We start from the raw sequence: 23,002 nt of genomic DNA on the forward strand, positions 1-23,002 counted from the left end.
TACATTTTAAGTAATTTTATTTAAAGGGAGGGGATAAAGCTGCAGGGAGGGAGAATTGGGACTATTTTAGCATTGTTTTCATTTCATTCAATGTCTTCTATTTTTAAATTTTGGAGAGTTCCAATAAACTTTTCCCATTTTTTAAAATTTTAGTACCAATTAGGAAATGACATTTATAACCTAGGGACGAAAACCTTACTGTTACATAGTGTTAAGTATTCATGATGTACAAATATGCTTTTTATTTATATTGAACGAACACAATGGCCAATAACTCACTGCTAATCATATATTTATCATAGATTTACTTCAGAAATCAAGAAATTTCATTATTGGAGTATTTCTGTACTGCCTCCTCTTTAACAAGGGGCTCCTGAACAAATTGAAATAATTGAAAAATAATTAAAAATGTTGGTCATTGGTATGTGTGTGTATATGTATACACACACACCCCATACATATATAGACACATACATACAAGGGTGTCCAGAAAGTATCTTTACCATTTAAAGTCTCTAAGGGCCTTTCACAATATCTGCTCTGAACTGGAATATATGGCCATGTGGACTCAGATAACGCAATTCAACGCAGATATTCTGGGTTATACAGCTGTGTGAAAGGACCCTTAGAGATTTTAAATTGTTAAAAGACCTTGTTGACACCCTGTATATGTGTGTGTGTGTATATATAATAAACACACGCAGGGTGTCGATAAAATCTCTTTACCATTAAATGGTAAAGAGACTTTATGGTCACCCTGTGTGTGTGTATACATATTTATTTATACTTGTATGTATATGTACAGTAGAGCCTCACTTATACAACATAAATGCACTGGCAGAACGTTGGATAAGCGAATGTTAGATAATAAGGAGAGATTAAGGAGAAGCATATTAAACACCAAATTAGGTTATGATGTTACAAATTAAGCACCAAAACATGTTATACAAAAATGTGTTGGATAATCGAGAACGTTGGATAAGTGAGACTCTACTGTATATGAATGTATATGAATATGTATGTATGTATATAGACACACACCCCTATTTAAATACTCATAAAAACAGCTAAAAGCAGGGTTAAAAAGCCTGCCATGGCTCAATGCTATATAATTCAAGGAGTTGTAGTTTGGCAAGGGCAGGGAAGGACAAAAGGCCTTGGAAAACTACAACTTATTATACAAACACATATATAATATAGTATATAAAATATTTTTATCGTGTTAGAAGCAACTTGAGAACATACTGCAAGTCGCTTTCAGTGTGACAGAATTGGCCATCTACAGAGACGTTGTCCAAGGGATGTCCTGGTGTGTTACCAACCTCCTGGGAGGCTTCTCTCATGTCCCTGCAAGCTAGAGCTGACAGACGGGAGCTCACCCCGTCTTGTGGATTCGAGCTGGCAGCCTTCAGCCCAGCAACCCAACCTTTAGGTCAGCAGCCCAGCCTGCACAAGGGTTTAACCCATTGCGCCACCGTGGCTCCAATAATAATAGCATTGAGCTTGTACTGCAAAACTATTAATTCTACAGTGCAGATATTCCCGCTTCATATCTGCATAGATAAAATAAGTGTACATTTTAAAAAATCTCTTAATTTCAATGTAATTTTCCTCATGTTTTATGCTGTAGGCACTACGTAGTGTCATTTGTAAGCCTCCTTGAGTCCCTCCAGGGGCTGAGAAAGGCGGGATATAAATATAGCAAATAAATAAACAAGGGTTAAGATTTCAAGCACTGGTTTTTATTAAGTCCCAACAAGCTCCTTCTTTTCCCTCCCCGACTAACTACTTAACCTTTTGAAAACATGATTGAAGTGCAACGTGCGAAAAGAGAAATGGTTAATTTCCTGGACGATGGAGGAGGAGAAGTATTGGAGATGCCTTGTGCGGATGGCTTCTGGAAGACCTCAAGACAGACCTTCTTCGGGTTCTTTTGTGCAGCTTGTTGTGGAGGGAAGGTAAGAAACGCCAGGCGATGGCGCTCAGTAGTCCGGCCCTTCTTTCTTCAGTTTGCTGTAGTCGGTGGACACAGCAAAGAACTAGGGAAAGGGGAGAAAAGGCAGGATTGCATTTGCACAAGAAAAGGTAAACAGCAAAGGATGGGCTAGATTACAGGCATGGGCAAACTGGGGCCCTCCTTCCAGGTGTTTTGGACTTCAACTCCCACTATTCCTAACAGCCTCATTATACTCATTATAATAACTCCACATTAGAAAAAACAATAAATGTAAACATGACACTCAGTAAAAACATTATTGCACAGAGCGAGCGTATACCTGGACCGATTAAATGACCAAGTTGCTGAAAATGTTCAGTATTTGTTCTAGTTTCACTTAGACCATAGCTGCTATGGGGTGGCAGTTATGTTAATCCTCCTCCCCTCTGTACGCTAAGGTGCATAGATGTGGCTTTAACAGTTTCTTAAAGGCGAGGAGGGTGGGGGCATTTTTATTTCTTTAGGGAGGGAGTTCCAGAGGCTGGGGGCGATCACGGAGAAGGCCCCTCTCTTGTTCCCACCAGCCACACTTGTGACGGGAGTGGGACTGAGAGCAGGGCCTCCTCATCTGGAATTTTATCTTCAGATTTAGAATAGACTTGGGGGAATACGATGCTACAACTCCCCAAAGTACCATATTTCCTCGAGTCTCAACGGGCCATTGGATCTAATGTGTGCCTTAATTATCAAAACCCTGAAACCAAAACAAGTATTTGCTGCTGAATGTCGTGCACTGCGGCTAAAGTAAACCCGTTGTAATTTGGCCATGAGACTTGCTGCCTTTGTAGAATTTCTTCTTTGAAAACAATTTTTTTAGAGCTGGCATTGGCAAACTTGGGCCCTCACTCCAAGTGTTTTAGATCTATATAATAGCATTAGAAACACAAATCCCTGTGAATAATAATAATAATACTGTAATAATAATAATAAAAAACTTTATTCATAACCCACTTCCATCTTCCCAAGGGGACTCGGAGCAGTTCACATGGGGACAAAGCCCAATCAACAGATAAAACAATACAACAACAGCATATATAATTAAACCAATAACAATAAAATAGCATTCATAAAATAAATCAGCAAGGATCAGGACTAAACAGTGGGGCTATTAAGAAATTAAAAGGGAAGGCAAGCACGTACAAAAATGCAAGACAATTGACTTCAAAACGCAAGGCAATGAGATTCAGGAACAGGGTAAAGAGCTGAGGGTTACGGCAGTAAATAGTTAAGACTGGATGGTGATAAAAACGGACAATACAAATTGTATTGTATTTGGTTTTGTGTATTCTACTGTAAGCTGCTTCGAGTCTCTTTTTGAGAGAGAAAAAGCAAGGTACAAATAATAATAATAATAATACCACCTCTTTGATATAATCCATCTGATCCCTGCATCCCTATTTGCAATTTGTAGTAAAGTGATGGCAGAGGGTTTTATTTTAACAAACTGCTAAATTACCTAACTGAACTCCTAATGTTTATTTTGGAGTTGATACAAAAGGCAAAGGCATCTGGCTTTATTTAGATCTCCCGTCACTCCTATTTCTTGAGTTTACATTAGCTCCGTGCTTTTCTAGCAAACAGAGCCAGGCATCAGCTTTTAAACAAGTCCAAATAAGGGAGAAATGCTCCTTTTGGCAAAAAAAGCGATGATGCCTTAAATACTGCAGCAGGGGAAGAGGGGCCTGCACTTATAGCAAGCCACAAGTCAATTCTGCATTATGGGGGAAGTGGTGCCTAAAACAAGAAAAAACCGAGGCAGAATAAAGCATATTACTATTATTATTATTATTATTATTATTATTATTATTACCTGCTTTATCTCTCCTGCAGGAGACTCAAACTCCATGGCATTTCCTAAAGTTCCTAAATTTGTATTCCTACAGTTTCTTCGTAAACACACCTTCTGGCTCTCTCGGAAATTGTATATCATTGTTTCATTATAAAGAAAGGACAATTAAACATTCAAATTATTTTGTAGCAAGCTGTTTTGTGGATCACCAAAAAAATATCTGGAAGATGTCATTGAATAGTGACTGATGTAAAAATATTATTATCTGAAAGCTATTTTAAACTCTTTGGTTCCTGCTCACTTTAAGTTCATATATGTCACTTTTTCAAAGGTTCTTGTCCTCACTCATGTTTTCTTCCACACAAGATGCATTGTATCATTATTATTATTAATGTTTGTTTGTTTGTTTGTTTGTTGCTTTTCTCTCTGGCTTGAGACCCAAAGCAGTTATGCTCTCCTATTAGGGAAGTCTAAACCAATTCTGACGGCTTTGTCAAACTACAACTCCGATTCCATAGCACTGAGCTACAGTGATGTCAAACTGCATTAAGTCTACAGTATAGATGCACCCCTGGAAATCCAGATTGGCAATTGTGGAGACTGAGAAAAGAGCTTTCAAGAATGCGCTGTACTCACAACCTGTCCTTTTCTCAACCATGGAAGTATCTCAAATTGCCTGTAATTATTAATTTTATCACACCTTTAACTTTTGGATGGCATCAGTCTTAAAAGCTGTAACTGACTTTGTAAACGGTCCTGAATCTTGGATTGGGAAGAAGGTGGAAAACAGGAAAAATACAACTGCAACACTTCTAATAATCGACACATCAGGTGGAAAAGGCATGGCTGGCTTCAAAGACAATTCTATCATTTTAAGAGCTCATTTCCAGGACAATCAGAACCAAAATTGGGATACTTTTGCACTGTACCTTGTACTGGTCATTGGGACCCAGCTTGTTCCAAGGCTCGGGATTATTCTTTTTGTCCCAGCTGCATAGAAAAGTGAAAATGGTTCAGAATAGGACATAACTTGCTGGCCTTTCAGTTATGGTCTTGTTGCCTTATAAGAAATGGCCAACTTGGACCCTCCAGGTGTTTTGGACTTCAACTGGCACAATTCCTAACAGCCTACCGGCTGTTAGGAATTGTGCCAGTTGAAGTCCAAAACACCTGGAGGATCCAAGTTGGCCCATGCTTAGTGTAGACACACTGAGAAAGGGATCAAGTATTAGCTTGAAGCCACAGTTGTCTCAATTTCAATATTTCCAGAAAGAGGTGGGACATAAGGGCAATAGATAAGCTAAATGAATAAAACCAGAGGCCTTGTTCAAAACAGGAGCTGATGCGAAATACTTGCCAGACGTCAGGATTTCGGAGAGCAAGACGCATGATGTAGAGGGCGGCCCCGGTCCCTCCAGCTCCGATGAAGATGAAGAGAGGAATCAACTGCAGGGAAAACAACAAGATTCCATCATAAAAACTAGGAACGTGACCTGACTGTGGATCGTACTGCACTATGTAATGCCATTTTTGTTCCTGGATGATAAATATCATTTCCTAATTGGTTCTACCATAAAAATATAGGAGGAAAGTTTATTAAACTGCACAAACTTCATCTTTGCAGGAGGGACATCCTGCTGTAGCACATTTTGCTATCGTTTTTCAATGAAGATCTCATCGTTGAGTCTCGACTCATTCAACATAGCTTGCAAAACTAAACTCTCTAAAGTAGAACAACTAATTTCAAAGTAAGGACTGCAGAGTTAAACAGGAAATAAACACTTTCGAGCCAAAAATAGAACATTGTTCAAATTTTGATATTAAATGGTAGCCAAGTGGCCCCATCACCATTTAATGATATCATCTGTCATTAAATGGGCCTCTGTTTAAAAAGGAGTCTCTTGTTTACAGAATGCTTTTTTCCTGCAATTACTAGTTTCTGGGTAGTCAGGTTCAAGGCAGACCTCCATTTAAGGTTGGTTTAGTATTTATTTTTCTGGCATTGAATGTTTGCCTTTAATGTTGTAAGCTGCCATGAGTCCCCATGGGTAGATAGGGTGGGATATAAATAACGTCTGATTGATTGATTGATCTGTGGTCCATCCGTCCCCCGCCATGGGGAGGTCACACTCAACCCCAGGAGGCACTGACAAAGATTTGCAAAATAGCTGAAATTGACAAAACTTAGCAAAGAGAAGCTATGACAAGCTTTTAAAGAAAAATCAGGACTTGTTCTTTGCTTTTTCACAAGAAGTCGGAGGGATTAATAATTCCTTCCTTTGAGGCTGAGAGGGTGTAACCCAGGCATGGGCAAACTTCAGCCCTCCAGGTGTTTGGACAGCAACTCCCACAATTCCTAAGAGCCTAGCAGCTGTTAGGAATTGTGGGAGTTGAAGTCCAAAGCACCAGGAGGTGCTTTATTTATTTATTTATTTATTTAATAATATCCTGCTTCATCTCTCCCTATGGAGACTCAAAGCGGCTCACAAACACATTACAACTTCAAATAACCAAATATACAATAATAAAACAGTATATCATATATTAGTACAGTAGAGTCTCACTTATCCAACACTCGCTTATCCAACATTTTGGATTATCCAACGCATTTTTGTAGTCAATGTTTTCAATACATTGTGATATTTTGGTGCTAAATTCATAAATACAGTAATTACAACATAACATTACTGCATATTGAACTACTTTTTCTGTCAAATTTGTTGTCTAACATGATGTTTTGGTGCTTAATTTGTAAAATCATAACCTAATTTGATGTTTAATAGGCTTTTCCTTAATGCCTCCTTATTATCCAACATATTCGCTTATCCAACGTTCTGCCGGCCCATTTATGTTGGATAAGTGAGACTCTACTGTATATATTATCAGTAGTAATTGTATTAAATATATTAGTATTACTATATTGCAATATTATATATTGTATTTTGTATTACTATATTACAACATTATTATAATATATTTTGTATTGTATTATTGTATTACATTACAATATCATTATCAATACATGTATATATAATATACATATATTAACATAGCAAAATATTAGTATAATATATTACTATATTGTTATATACCACTATACTGCAATATTATTAGTAATATTACTTGCAATGTATAACGTACAATTATTATATGATTATACTGTACTATATTAGTATAACACAATATATATAATACCCTACCAACATGTTATAAGTATGATATAATATATTGCACTATATCATAAGTTGCAATATTTATAATCTATATATATCAAAGGGTAAATGCACTTTTTACTTTACCCTTTTATAGATATAGATTATTGTATATACCAGCCTTGGGCCAACTTGGGCCTTCCAGGCTTTTTGGACTACAACTCCCACAATTCCTAACAGCCTACCGGCTGTTAGGAATTATGGGAGTTGTAGTCCAAAAAGCCTGGAAGGCCCAAGTTGGCCGAGGCCTGCTCCGCCGACTAGGCCGCGCTGCCTCCACTCACGCTGGGATGTTTCCTAGCCTGGCTGGCCATGAGACGGAACATGATGGCGGAGAAAACACGGAGCTCCACGAGAGTAACGCGCCCTTCTCAGTCTCCTTCTCTCCTTTCTCCGCGTCGTCTCTCTCCTTTGGTACGCATGCGCTCGGGCTCAAAGTCAACCCTTGCTGGCTTTTCTTCAGATCAGGCAGTAGTTTAGACAGACCGGAGGATTTCCCTCCCTCTGAATTTGCCCCGCCTCAAAACAAAACAGGCACTGCCCTAGACGACTAAAGACAGAGAGAGAGAGAGAGAGAGAGAGAGAGTACGAAGGCGTAGAGTGCGCAGGCGCAACTGAAGCGAGTTGAAGCGAGCCAGAGTCAAGGCCTCTGCGCATGCGCTTGTGAGCAGCGTTGTTGCCATGGAAACAGTAGCGGAGTTGGGCCTGGTGGATGGAAAGGAATGGCGTGAAAGGGTTTCCTCGATGACAGGATAATGGCTGTTTCTCCCATTGTGGGAGTTGAAGTCCAAAACAACTGGAGGCCCAAGTTTGCCCAGGCCTGTTCTATTATTATTATTATTATTATTATTATTATTTGCGACATTTATATACCGCCCTTCTCACCCCGAAGGGGACTCAGGGCGGTTTACAAGTATATATACATACAATATATTATATTATACAACTATATCACAATATTATTAGTAATATTGCATGTAATATAAATATGCAATTATAATAGTGAATTATAATTATTATTACATTGTATTACATCATAATATTATTATTAATATTACATGTATATACAATGTATTATAATATTAGTATAGTATAATTATTATACTTATAATATTATTATTATTATTATTAATTATAATATTATTATAATATTATAATAATATTATAATAATTATAATATTATTAATTATTATACTTATAATAATTATAGTATTATTATTACAGTAAAGTCTCACTTATCCAAGACTTGCTTATCCAACATTCTGGATTATCCAACACATTTTTGTAGTCAATGTTTTCAATATATGATATTTTGGTGCTAAATTCGTAAATACAGTAATTACTACATAGCATTACTGCGTATTGAACTACTTTTTCTGTCAAATTTGTTGCATAACATGATGTTTTGATGCTTAATTTGTAAAATCATAACCTAATTTGATGTTTAATAGGCTTTTCCTTAATCCCTCCTTATTATCCAAGTTATTCGCTTATCCAAGCTTCTGCCGGCCCGTTTAGCTTGGATAAGTGAGACTCTACTGTATTGTTCCCTCTAGCTTTTTTGTTGCTCCTTCAATGCTCAACATTGACACAAATGACCAGTTTCATCTATGCTGACGATCGTGCCATCACCGCCCAAGCAGGGAGCTTTGAAATGGCTGAACCGAAGCTCTCTGAAGCGTTAGGTGCTCTTACTGGCTATTACAGGGGAAATCTGCTGATTCGTAATCCATCTAAAATGCAGATGTGTGCTGTTCGCCTTAAGGACAGACAAGCATCTCGAGCTCTGAGGATGACCTGCGAAGGAATCTCATGGGAGCATTGCAACACAACAAAATACCTGGGAGTCACTCTGGACCATGCCGTGACTTATAAGAAGAATTACTTGACTGTCAATAACATCATGCGAAAGCTGACGGGCACAATCTGGGGATCACAACCAGACACAGTGAAGACATCTGCCCTTGCCAATGGGATTCTGTCCTACATCAATAGGGGAATAGCGTCTAGATCCAGGGAAGTCCTGCTCCCCCTTATTCTATTCTGCCTTGGTCAGACCACACCTGGAATCACACTGTGTCCAATTCTGGGCACCACAGTTGAAGGGAGATGTTGACAAGCTGGAAAGCGTCCAGAGGAGGGCGACTAAAATGATTAAGGGTCTGGAGAACAAGCCCTATGAGGAGTGGCTTAAAGAGCTGGGCATGTTTAGCCTGCAGAAGAGAAGGCTGAGAGGAGACATGATAGCCATGTACAAATATGTGAGGAGAAGTCCTAGGGAGGAGGGAGAAGCTTGTTTTCTGCTGCCCTGCAGACTAGGACGCAAGGGAACAATGGCTTCAAACTACAGGAAAGGAGATTCCACCTGAACATCAGGAAGAACTTCCTCACTGTGAGAAGAGCTGTTCAGCAGTGGAACTCTCTGCCCCAGACTGTGGTGGAGGCTCCTTCTTTGGAGGCTTTTAAGCAGAGGCTGGATGGCCATCTGTCGGGGGTGCTTTGAATGCAATTTCCTGCTTCTTGGCAGGAGGTTGGACTGGATGGCCCATGAGGTCTCTTCCAACTCTACTATTCTATGATTCTATGATTCTTGCGCTTTGCTGCTCTGCTGCTGAATATGCATGTCCAGTGTGGAATATATCTCACCACGTTAAAACAGTGGATGTGGCTCTTAATGAGACATGCTGAATTACCAGAGGATGTCTAAACCCCCACACCACCGGAGACATTATACAGTTTAGCTGGTATTGCACCACCTGACATCCACCGGGAAGGAGCAGCCAGCAATGAAAGGACCAAGGCAGTGGCATCTCCGTCCCATCCCCTGTTCGGATATCAGCCAGCATGCCAATGTCTTAAATCAAGAAATAGTTTTCTAAGATCTATAGAGATACTCGCAGGAACACCTCAGCAAGCGAGAGTCCAAAGGTGGCAGGTTAGTACCCGGAATCTCAATCCATGGTTGATATCGGATGAGAGACTCCTTCCTGGGCACACAGAAGACGGGGCGACTTGGAAGGCACTGAACAGACTGCGCTCTGGCACCACGAGATGCAGAACCAACCTTAAGAAATGGGGCCACAAAGTGGAGTCCAGGACATGCGAGTGTGGAGAAGAGCAAACCATAGAGCACCGACCACAATGCAGACTGAGCCCTGCCACATGCACCATGGAGGACCTTCTTACAGCAACGCCAGAGGCCTTAGTCCAAGTGGCTAGCTACTGTTCAAAGGACATTTAATGGAATGCCAAGTTTTTAATTTTGTGTTTTTGGGGCCTCTGATGGCACAGTGTATTAAAGCACTGAGCTGCTGAACTTGACCGAAAGGTCCCAGGTTCAAATCCCGGGAGCGGAATGAGCGCCTGCTGTCAGCCCCAGCTCCTGCCAACCTAGCAGTTTGAAAACATGCCAATGTGAGTAGATCAATAGGTACCGCTCCGGCGGGAAGGTAATGGCGCTCCATGCAGTCATGCCAGCCACATAACCTGGAGATGTCTATGGACAACGCCAGCTCTGTGGCTTAGAAATGGAGATGAGCACCAACCCCCAGAGTCAGTCAAGGGGAAAACCTTTACCTTTTGAACACATTACAGCTGTACCCTCGGTTTGCTTCTGACATGGTAAATAAATGAATAAGACCTCTAGGTGGCGCGCGCCTCAAGCCTTTCAGAACCTTTCCTCTCATTGGCAGAGCCCTCTACGCATGCGCATCATTCCTTCCTCCTCCGGCTGAGGGAGGGGACCGGAAGAGACTCCCCAGCGGCCATCTTTGTCCCTGTGTTTGCCAGGAGTGCGTGGCCCACTTCCTTTTCCTGGGCCGACTTCCTGTACGGCTGGCATTTAAAGCCCAGCTGTGTCCCCGGAGGGAGGAGGAGGAGGATGCTCTGGTGCTGCCGCTGCTGCTGCCGGTGAAGGCGAGCTCCGAGGCGGATTGGCTCCTCACCCTTCAAGCCGGCTCTGCAGAGGCCTTCCTCGGACCTGGCTTGGCCACAGGGTTGCACGCAGAGGGAGAAAGAGAGAGAGAGAGAGAGAGAGAGAGAGAAGGGGGAGAGACTCAGCCTTGTCTTACTGACAGCCATCACTCACATTTGAATTCAATATATTGCCTGTATTTAATTTAAATGCATTGAATAGACTGGTGAATTGTTGTTATTGATTTTGATTGGCAATAGCCACTATTCTCTCACCACCCATTGAGTCATTGAGTGCATTTTACTTTGCACCCTTTGCAATTGTATTGATTTACTATTACTATTATTATTGGTAATATATTGAATATTCTATATTGAAAAGGGGCGAGAAGGGGGCGAGGCACGGCCTTGTCTTAGTCACAGCCATCACTCACATTTGAATTAAATATATTGCCTGTATTTAATTTAAATGCATTGAATAGACTGGTGAATTATTGTTATTGATTTTGATTGGCAATAGCCACTATTCTCTCACCATCCATTGAGTCATTGAGTGCAGTTTACTTAGCACCCTTTGCAATTGTATTGATTTAGTATTATTATTATTATTATTGGTAATACATTGGCTATTCTATATTGAAAAGGGGCAGTTGCTTTGCACCCCTTTAAAAATACAATTATCAACTATTGTTATTGATTTTGATTGGCAATAGCCACAATTCTCTCACCATCCATTGAGTCATTGAGTGCAGTTTACTTAGCACCCTTTGCAATTGTATTGATTTAGTATTATTATTATTATTATTGGTAATACATTGGCTATTCTATATTGAAAAGGGGCAGTTGCTTTGCACCCCTTTAAAAATACAATTATCAATTATTGTTATTGATTTTGATTGGCAATAGCCACAATTCTCTCACCATCCATTGAGTCATTGAGTGCAGTTTACTTAGCACCCTTTGCAATTGTATTGATTTAGTATTATTATTATTATTATTGGTAATACATTGGCTATTCTATATTGAAAAGGGGCAGTTGCTTTGCACCCCTTTAAAAATACAATTATCAATTATTGTTATTGATATTAGCTGATATTCTCTATTATCTAAGGGAAAAGGGGCTAAGATCAATTGATTTGCATTCTTTTATTTATTGTTATCATAGGTAGACAGTTTGCAAAAGTAGAGAAACTTGCCAGCAAGGAAAGCAGTTGGTGAGATTTTCTTTAAATATTATCTATATAATTCAGGAGGTCTAAAAGGCAGCAAGCAATCAAAGCCATTGGTGGCATTTTATATGTAATAGAATATATATATATATATATATATATATATATATATCTCGCTCAGCTATAGCTACTATTTTCTATCATCCAGAAATAGTCGGTAAAGTCAATTGCTTTGCAAACATAAGATAGATAATTGCAAAAGTAGAGAAACTTGCCCGCAAAGAAAGCAGTTGGTGGCATTTTCTTTAAATTATCTATATAATTCGGGAAGTTGAAATATAGTAAGCAATCTAGGCGGTTGGTGGCATTCTATAGCTACTGTTCTCTATTATCCAGAAATTGTGGCTAAACACAATTGCTTTGCAAACATAAGATAAATAATTGCAAAAGTAGAGAAACTTACCAGCAAGGAAAGCACTGGTTGCATTTTTCTTTAAATATATCTGTAATTTGGGAGACAGAAAAAGCAGCAAGCAATCTAGGTAGTTGGTGGTATTTCATACATAAGATAGGTTAACACTACTATTCTCTATTATCCAGAAATAGTGGCTAGAGTCAATTGCTTTGCAAACATAGATAAATAGATAGATAATTGCAGAAGTAGAGAAACTTGCCAGCAAGGAAGGCAGTTGGTGGCATTTTCTTTTAAGAGAAAATCATATATATATATTGGGAAGTAGAGAAGATAGCAGGTAAATCAGTGGTGGCATTTTCATTCATATATATATATATATATATATATATATATATATATATATGGAGGTAGCAGAAAGTAAGTCTGTGGTATCATTTTCTTTTAAGATATAATAGATAGATAGCTAGATAGGGATAGTGAGGTAGGGAAGTTAGTAAACAAAGCAGCAACCCTATACACACACACACACATATTATTGCAGGAAAGGTAGAGATAAAGGGAGCAGCTATATTTTCCAAGAAGACGAACAAGGAGCCCCTTTAAACATAGATAGATAAATAGATAAGGTAGAGAGCAAAGCAGCAGTGGCCTTTTCTAAGAAGAACAACAAGAAACACTTTTAAAGATATATATATCTATATATATATATCTATAGATAGATATAGATAAATAAATAGATAAATAGGGAAGTTAAAGGGCAAGGCGGTGGTGCCATTTCCTAAGAAGACGAGCAAGGAAATCTTTTAAACATACCTAGAAAGGGAAGGTAGTGGGCAAGGCAGCAGGTGTGACATTTCCTAAGAAGACCAACAAGAGAAACCCTTTTATAGATAGATAGAGGGCAAGGTAGCAGTGGTATTTCCTAAGACGACTAGCAAGGAAGTTGTTTAACCATAGATAGATAGGGAAGTAGAGGGCAAGGCTTGAAGACAAAGCATCCATCCCAAGCCAACCTTCATCTCCAAAACCCGGACGTTTCCAAAGAAGCACTGAAGTGCCCACCTCGATCGATCCGTGAGGCTTCTTTTGGGGTGACAACGATAACAACAACGCCATGTTCAGCTGGCTGGGCCACGACGACAAGCGGAGGAAGGACCCCGAAGTCTTCCAGACTGTGAGCGGCGGCCTCAAGAAGCTCTACAAGACCAAGCTGCTCCCGCTGGAGGAGTACTACAAGTTCCATGAGTTCCACTCCCCGGCTCTGGAAGATGCAGACTTCGACAATAAACCCATGGTGCTCCTGGTGGGGCAGTACTCCACGGGGAAGACCACCTTCATCAGGTAAGAGCTTGCACTACATTTGTGTGTGTTTTTCAGGACATGATAAAATATTTCACTACTAGCTATTCTTTTCAGATTTGGTTTTGAAGATCGAAGACACAGGGTACATCAGGCATGGGCCAACGGGCGCTCCCTCCAGGTGTTTTGGACTTCAACTCCCACCATTCCTAACAGCCTACCGGAGGGAGCGCCCAAGTTGGCCCATGCCTGGTCTATGTTGTAGCTGTTCCATAGCATTGAGTTAATGCAATTTTGCAGGAATTCTTCTTCTGCTGAGGCGGACCCCCTTGAATGCCTTTGGGATGAGATGTCAATGCAAAAAATCCACGAGCCTCGCTTATCCAAGCCTCTGGATAATCCAAGCCATTTTTGTAGTCAATATTTTCAATATGTCGTGATATTTTGGTGCTAAAGTCATAAATACAGTAATTGCAACATAACATTACTGTGTATTGAACTACTTTTTCTGTCAAATTTATTGTATAACATGATGTTTTGGTGCTTAATTTGTAAAATCATAACCTAATTTGATGTTTAATAGGCTTTTCCTTAATCCCTCCTTATTATCCAAGATATTCGCTTATCCAAGCTTCTGTCGGCCCGTTTAGCTTGGATAAATGAGACTCTACTGTATTAATCCGCAGGGGAAAGGGAAAGCATTGTCAAAACGTTGACATCAGCAGTGACGGATAATCATGACAAGTCACGGTGATTCAGTTTCTGGAGCGGAGAATTCCTTTGTGGGCTTGGCCTGGCATGTTGTGGGAAGACCGTGTTGAGATCGCTTTATTATTTAATAATAAACATAATAATGTGTTGTTGAAGGCTTTCATGGCCGAAATCACTGAGTTGATGTGATTTATTCTGGGCTGTATGGCCATGTTCCAGAAGTATTCTCTCCTCTGACGTTTCGCCCACATCTATGGCAGGCATCCTCAGAGGTTGGGAGGTATAATAACAATACGTGTTGTCGAAGGCTTTCAAGGCTGGAATCACTGGGTTGCTGTGAGTTTTCCATGTTCCAGAAACACCTCCCAACAAAGGACCTGGCTATGCGCGCAAGCGTTTAATGAATGAACTCAGTTAGCATTGACATGGATTGGATTTAGGCTTTTGCACAAGGTCTGATGGATGATTGGTATATATATTTGGTGTTGCATTGTCTTAAATTTTTATATATTGTATTTTACTATGTTATTTAATTATTTTAACTGTTTTATTCTTATTTTATTGTATTATGATGTACTGGTAGTGAACCTACCAGTTGTGTAAACCGCCCTGAGTCCCCTCGGGGAGAAGGGCGGGGTAGAAATATTGGAAATAAATAAATAAGGATTCCCCCAGGCAAGAAGCAACCAGGCTTTGAAGCTGCAAGGCTATTCAATGCTAATCAAGGTGGCCAGTTGCAACATTCACACTTGCCTCAGGCAGACAAGAGTTCTTTCTTCCACCCACAGATCTATAAACCCCACTTGCCTAGTTTCCAACAGATCTCACAACCTCTGAGGATACCTTCCATAGATGTGGTGAAACGTCAGGAGAGAATGCTTCTGGAACATGGCCAGACAGCTCGAAAACTCAAAGCAACCCAATAATAATAATAATAATAATAATAATAATAATAACAGAAACCCAATAATAATAACAATATATGTGGCTCTGGGTGAACATGGGATGAGCATGACTCGACAGGCGCGGTTTTGCATCACTTGTTGCAGATCGTAAACCGCTTGCGAATGGTTTTTGGGAAAGACGGACGGTGCTGATCGAGGTAGTCAGGAAACCACATAATAAAGGTTTCTTTTTCCGAGAGAGGAGTTTCGGGAATCCTGACTTAGCGTTTTCTGAGAAAATGAGGCGGTCGGAGGGTGTGTAATTGAGTCAAATGTTCATAATTAAAAGATATTCCGAAGAAGGATCAGGGAGTGGGGAGACCGGGAGTAGTACTGTATATTCAATTCTGAGTTTTGGACTTCAACTCCCACCATTCCTGGCCTCAGGCCCTTTCCTTTTCCCCCTCAGCCGCTTAAGCGGCTGAGGGGGAAAAGGAAGGGGCCTGAGGCCAGGAATGGTGGGAGTTGAAGTCCAAAACTCAGCCCGGGAGTAGTATATTTAATTCTGACATTTTCCCATGCCTGGTCTACACTATAGAATTATTGGGGTTTTTAGTCCAAGGCATTTGGAGAAAGCTAATCTGAATGCTCTGCCTTGTTGGAAGAAGTAGGGTGGATTAAACTCACTTTAACAGCAAATGTCAAGCATCTATGTGCCATCCTTCAACTACAGGATCCTTATAAGAGGCTCACGCACCTGTCTCACCTTGAGATGGATCGTACCTGTGTTTCCTGTGCCTAGGACTCAGTTGAGATAAAAATGGGATGATAATAATAATAATAATAATAATAATAATAATAATAGAATGTACTGCTTGAGACTGAAAGGTAGGACTCGCATGTCTGAATGCTCCAAGGTGCCTAAACCTATCTCGGTTGAGGAGATAATAATAATAATAATAATAATAATAATAATAATAATAATAATAACAACAACAACTAAAAGGTAAAGGTTTCCCCTGACGTTAAGTCCAGTTGTGTCCGACTCTGGGGGTTGGTGCTCATCTCCATTTCTAAGCCAAAGAGCCGGCGTTGTCCGTAGACACCTTCAAGGTCATGTGGCCAGCGTGGAGCACAGTTACCTTCCTGCCGGAGCAATACCTATTGATCTACTCACATTGGCATGTTTTCGAACCGCTACGTTGGCAGAAGCTGGGGCTAACAGTGGGCGCTCACTTCGCTCCCTGGATTCGAACCTGCGAGCTTTCAGTCTGCAGGTTCAGCAGCTCAGCACTTTAACACACCCGCTGTATGCAAATTTATTGAGTCCTGCTATTAGGTTTTAAATGTTCGGTTACATGTTGTGTGATTATCTGTTTTATTTATTTGTTTATTTATTTCCAGCATTTATACCCCGCCCTTCTCACACGGGGGGGACTCAGGGCGGCTTACAACAGTTGGCAACATTTAATGCCAAGAACATCATAATAAAACAAAAACAGTATATATAATCAATTAAAACTATAAAAATACATCATTAAAATACATGATAACAATTAAAACATATGTAAATTAGATCCATTTGTCAGCCTTCAATCGGACCATGTCGACGTTATTGTATTCCTCGTTAAAAGCTTATGAACTTTTATTTATGTTTTAATTGCTGTATGTTTTAACTGACTATGTTTCCTGATATGCTGGAAACTGCTCTGAGTCCCCTGAGGAGATAGGGTGGTATATAAATAAATTATTATTATTATTATTATTATTATTATTATTATTATTATTTATGTACCACTTGAGACTGAAAGGTGGGCCTCGCATGACTGAATGCTCCAAGGTGCTTAACAGGTCTGCCTCAGCTGAGGAGGTAGATAGTTAATTTCTCTGCATAATTTCTTGAATGGAAAATGTAGTTCCAGAGGTAGAATTAACCTGGGAAGGCATGGGATGGGTTTCTACAAAGAAGAAAAAGAGCAACATGTTTCAACAAGGCTTTCACCCAAAGCTCAGACAATGGGCAGGTGAAGTGAAACGGCCAGGTCTGTTAAGCCTTGCAGAACAAATACAGACAGTACAACCCTTTGGGAGACTTCCTTCCCAAACACATCCAGGGAAGATTTCCCCCTTTCAGCATCCTCTATCCCTGTCGTTCTCAAAATTCCTAATACCGCGACCCCTTAATACAGCTTCTCATGTGGTGGTGACCCCCAACCATAAAATTATTTTCGTTGTTACTTCATAATTGTCATTTTGCTCCTGTTATGAATCGTAATTTAAATATCTGAGATGCAGGATATGGGGAGGGTTGATTTTGTTTTTTGGGAGTTGTAAGTTTCTGGGATTTATAGTTCAATCAAAGAGCATTCTGGACTCCACCAACGATGGAATTGAACCAAACTTGGCACACAGAACTCCCACAATCAATAGAAAATACTGGAAGGGTTTGGTGGGCATTGACCTTGAGTATTAGAGTTGTAGTTCACCTACATCCAGAGAGCACTGTGGATTTCAAACAAGGATGGATGTGGACCAAACTTGGCACAAATACTCAATGTGCCCAAATGTGAACACTGGTGGAGTTTGAGGAAAATAGGCCCTTGGAGGTTGTAGTTACTGGGAGGTTGTAGTAATTTGGAGGTTGTAGTTACTGGGATTTATAGTTCAGCTACAATCGAAGAACCCCTTGAACCCCACCAAAGATAGAATTGGGCCAAACTTCCCCACAGAACCCCCAGTACCAACAGAAAATATTGGAGCGATTTGGATTCGTAAAACCATTCAAAATATGCGTATTCTGATGGTCTTTGACGACCCCTCTGAAACCCCCCTCTGGACCTCCTCAGGGGTCCCAACCCCCAGATTGGGAAACACTGCTTTATTCCTATGGCTACCATTTTGGTGTCCAAAATTATATCTGTATGTTTCTGATTAAGAAGTATTTTATTCTCTCCTGTTTTCCCTCTGTCTTTTCTATTAATAAATGCCCAGCAAAAATATTCTAGAGACAATGCTGATGCTGCTAAAAAACTTCCATGCCAGGAGGAGGAGGAGGAACAGGGGTCACTGTTTTATCTAACAGAAACATTATTGTCATATTTTGGGAGAGTTTCACTTCCATAAGCTGCCTTGGGTGCCAGACTGAAAACAAAGTAGGATGTAAATATCGTAATATGAACCATACCATATAATTATGATGTATAGCTCGAGTCACTTTACTAGAGGGGAAGCAGGATACAAAAAATAAATAATAGTAAAAAATGTTAAGAAATACAATCGAATTTGTATTCTAATACAGGCTGTTAGGAATTGTGGGAGTTGTAATCCAATACATCAGTTTGCCCATGCCTGTTCTATATTCATTGACAAACTATAGCAAAATGTGCCATAGAGGGATGTCTTTCCCACAAAAACAAAGTTTTGGCAGTTTAATAAACCTTTTCCATGTTTTTATGATAGAACCAATGATAGAAAATTACATTTATAGCCCAGGAGCAAAAGTCATGTTACATAGTGAATGGTGAGGAAGCCGATCAATGCATTTATCTGCTGAAGATATGCCTGGTTCCTGTTTTTCCAAACCTCTCAATGTAATGAATGCTTGTGCACATCATGTGAACTTGCAAGATAAAATGCTTAACTTGGACCCTGTATTATTATATATCTTATCACCTGGATTAGTTTGGCTGGAGCTCCTCTAAAGAGCCAAGCTCTGCCTTTATAGCACTTTGGGCCCCATGAGGGAGAAAAGCAGGATATAAATAAAGATTTATTATTATATTTGGGAGAATCTATAAAGGGGAACGGAGGGAGGTTTACTTGGAGCTCTTACTCTGCTTTTCTTCATCAAAGCCGCAATAAATGTTTCTTTCTTTGCTAAAGCTGAGTAAATAACCAGTTAAGCTTAAGGGACCAACCTGGGTTTTTTTTTTTTTAAAGAGAAGCCAAAGCATCACAAGATTTGGGAGAGGAGAATTCCTGACCATTTCTTCTTCTAGGCCTTAGAAAGAAACTGGAGGTAGAAACTGGAGGTAAAACACAGAGATGGAAATCAATGAGGGAGCAATAAAGCTGGCTGAAGTTCACCTGCTGATCAGCGGCTTTGAACGGCCCAGGTATTTCTACCTGTTCTTTTGCTGCTGAAACCCAACACTCTGGTATCTCAGGGCCAAGGTCAGCCAGGTGCATTCTTTTTAAAGGTAAAGTCCTTATAAGCCAGGCATCGTTCTGCAATAACATGTCTGCTTTAAGCAATGCAACAACACACACACAATATAATTTACAATAATATATAATAATATAACATATTGTATATACATATAATATCCATAATATTATATTGTAATACAATATAATACTAATAATACAATTTAATAATATTCATTATATATTATATTTTATATGTAATATTACTAATCATATTACAATATATTGATATAGTACAATATAGTAATTTATTGCTAGTATTGTACTATGCTAATAATATAATATTGTATGTAAATTTAATTTGTAAGCAGCTCTGAGTCCCCTTTGGGGTGAGAAGGGCGGGATATAATTATAGTAAATAAATAAGAGGTGGGTAATAATAATAATAATAATAATTCTTACATTCTGCAATAACATGTCTGCTTTAAACAATGCAACAAAGGCAGAGGTAGGGAATTATTATTATTATTACATTCTGCAATAACATGTCTGCTTTAAGCAATGCAGCAAAGGCAGAGATGGGTATTATTATTATTAAGTATTATTTCCTTCTTTATCTCTCTTAAAAAGAGATGGTGATGGTTATAATAAGAGTAATAGTAATGTATTTGTTGTTTACCCCTCTTCGAAGCACTAGATGGGATGCAACACAATTCAAATGCATCTAGAACAGTTGGTGGGGTTCAAGGGGCTCTTTGTAGGTGAACTATAAATCCCAGCAACTACATCTCCCAAATGTCAAGGTCTGTTTCACTCCACCAGTGTTCACATATGGGTATATTGAATATTTGTGCCAAGTTTGGCCCAGATCCATCATTGTTTGGAATCCACAGTGCTCTCTAGATGTAGGTGAACTACAACTCCCAAACTCAAGGTCAACACCCACCAAATACTTCCAGTAGTTTCTGTTGGTCATGGGAGTTCTGTGTGCCAAGTTGGGTTCAATTTCATCGTTGGTGGAGTTCAGAATGCTCTTTGGCTGTAGGTGAACTATAAATCCCAGCAACTACAACTCCCAAATGACAAAAACAATCCCCTTCCCAACCCCTTCAGTTTTCAAATTTGGGCATATCGGGTATTTGGTCCAGTGAATGAAAATACATCCTGCAAATCAGATATTATGATTCATAACAGGAGCAAAATGACAGTTATGAGGTAGCAATGAAAATAATGTTTACGTTTATGATTGGGGGTCACCACAACATGAGGAGCTGGATTAAAGGGTTGTGGCATTAGGAAGGTTGGGAACCACTGATCTAGAAATATGTTTTAATATTACCTTTTATAAGGTAGGTTTTAATATGTGTATTTGCAGTATTTTTTACAATGTATGTTTTAATTCTGTAATCTGTCCTGAGCCACGCAGAAAAGTGGGTAAGGAATAAACATATTATTATTATTATTAATATTATTATATCTATAAAACATAAACCAATAAAATACATGTATGAACAGATATAGAGGTTCAAACAAATTAAAATCCTGCATGCCAATAAAATGTGAATGCATAAGAGTGGGATTTTAATGTGTTTAAATCTCTGTGTCTTTTAACAGCAGGGAAGGTAAACAGCAGCTGCCTCCAAAATCCTTTTCTGAAAAGCAAAACAGAGAGAAAAGGACTAATCGGCTGCCTCTCGAGCAGACATTTGGCCGCCAAAAGGAGGATTATAAGAAAAGCGGAGCCTGGTCAAAGACTCCATTGTCCCCGGGATACAATGCATTTTGGGATAAGCCTTCCAATGGTCCCTGGGAGGATCCACCTGCTTATCTTTATTTACACAAGGCTCACCTGGGATGGGAGTGTCCTTTGGGTTTGGAAGGAAAAGTTTGCCCAGACATGTTGAGCCGCTCTTCTTCTTTTTTACAATGTGGTTTTGTCTTCCCGATTGTTGCTACGCCACTCCTGCATCTGGGCCTGTGTTTTGTAAATAATATCCAGGAAGGCATCCATGTCTTGAACTGAGACGTTGCTGTGGAGCATCTTTAAGTAGTTTCTGATTTACAGCAATGAGAGTGAGACTCGCCCAGGGTCTCCCCTTGCGTTTCCATGGCTGAGCATGGATTCGAACCCTGGTCTCTAGAGTTATAAATCAGTGCTCAAATATTTATTTATTTATTTACTTGCAGTATTTATATTCCTCCCTTCTTTCTCACCCTGAAGGGGACTCAGGGCGGATCACAATGCACATATACATGGCAAACATTCAATGCCGTTATACATACAACATACAGTAGAGTCTCACTTATCCAAGCCTCGCTTATCCAAGCTTCTGGATAATCCAAGCCATTTTTGTCGTCAATGTTTTCAATACATCGTGATATTTTGGTGCTAAATTCGTAAATACAGTAATTACAACATAACATTACTACATATTGAACTACTTTTTTCTGTCAAATGTGTTGTATAACATGTTTTGGTGCTTAATTTGTAAAATCATAACCTAATTTGATGTTTAATAGGCTTTTCCTTAATCTCCTTATTATCCAAGATATTCGCTTATCCAAGCTTCTGCTGGCCTGTTTAGCTTGGATAAGTGAGACTCTACTGTATATAGACAGACACAGAGGCTATTTAACATTTTCAAGCTTCTGGCTTCGTGAGGGTATGCTCGATTCCGGCCACAGGGGGAGCTACCGCTTCACTGTCCCCTTGTGACACCGAGTCCTTAATGGAGTACTTCCTCATTCCTTTCTTCATGCTGCTAGAAGGTTTGATGGTATTGTAAATTAGTTGAATTAGCTTCCCCGCATAAAGCGGTACCTAAATTTCCTGCTCAACAGATGCAATTGACTTTCAGGCTGCATAGCTAGACTATTAATGGTCGGGAGCTTACTCTGACCCGGGCTGGCTTCGAACTCATGACCTGTCAGTCAATAGTGATTTATTGCAGCTGGCTACTAACCAGCTGCGCCACAGCCCAGTCAAATGTGGAGCCTGATCCATATACTATTGTCCGTTTGCCCAGAACTGGGCACAGAGTTGTTATTCCAAGTGGATCCAAGTTGAGTTCACTTTCTGCTCCCTTTGCAGGTACCTTCTTGAGCAGGACTTTCCCGGGATGCGCATCGGTCCGGAGCCGACCACGGACTCCTTCATTGCGGTGATGCAGGGTGACGTGGAGGGCATTGTCCCCGGGAATGCCCTAGTCGTGGACCCCAAGCGGCCCTTCCGGAAGCTCAACGCCTTTGGCAATGCCTTCCTCAACAGGTCAGAAATACAGAGTCCTCTCTGAGATGAGGACAGTAATGTAATGCCCAAGAAAAGGCATGGGCAAGCTTCGTCCCTCCAGGTGTTTTGGCCTTCAACTCCCACAATTCCTAACAGCCGGTAGGCTGTTAGGAATTGTGGGAGTTGAAGGCCAAAACACCTGGAGGGACGAAGCTTGCCCATGCCTGTTCTTGGGCATTA

The 23,002-nt window shown here is 40.0% G+C and overlaps 2 protein-coding genes across 2 annotated transcripts in view; one reads left to right on the forward strand and one right to left on the reverse strand.

The window, feature by feature from the left end:
* Positions 1 to 1,720: 1,720 nt before the first annotated feature.
* On the reverse strand, positions 1,721 to 7,447 carry LOC103281795 (cytochrome c oxidase subunit NDUFA4). Its single transcript, XM_062957581.1, has 4 exons — positions 7,282 to 7,447; positions 5,143 to 5,231; positions 4,715 to 4,775; positions 1,721 to 2,039 (listed from the first exon to the last, which is right to left on the reverse strand). The coding sequence occupies exons 1-4, from the start codon at positions 7,321 to 7,323 to the stop codon at positions 1,983 to 1,985; spliced, it is 249 nt and encodes an 82-aa protein (XP_062813651.1). The 5' UTR covers positions 7,324 to 7,447; the 3' UTR covers positions 1,721 to 1,982.
* Positions 7,448 to 10,652: 3,205 nt separating this feature from the next.
* Positions 10,653 to 23,002, forward strand: part of LOC100553153 (EH domain-containing protein 3) — a 39,835-nt gene continuing 27,485 nt past the window's right edge. Inside the window, exons 1-2 of the mRNA XM_062957578.1 lie at positions 10,653 to 13,834; positions 22,625 to 22,801. Of these exons, the coding sequence (XP_062813648.1) occupies positions 13,608 to 13,834; positions 22,625 to 22,801 (404 nt within the window). The 5' untranslated portion in view covers positions 10,653 to 13,607. The remainder of the gene's footprint in view (positions 13,835 to 22,624; positions 22,802 to 23,002) is intronic.

This window comes from Anolis carolinensis, chromosome 6 (genome assembly GCF_035594765.1).
Source record: "Anolis carolinensis isolate JA03-04 chromosome 6, rAnoCar3.1.pri, whole genome shotgun sequence".
NCBI lineage: Eukaryota > Metazoa > Chordata > Lepidosauria > Squamata > Dactyloidae > Anolis > Anolis carolinensis.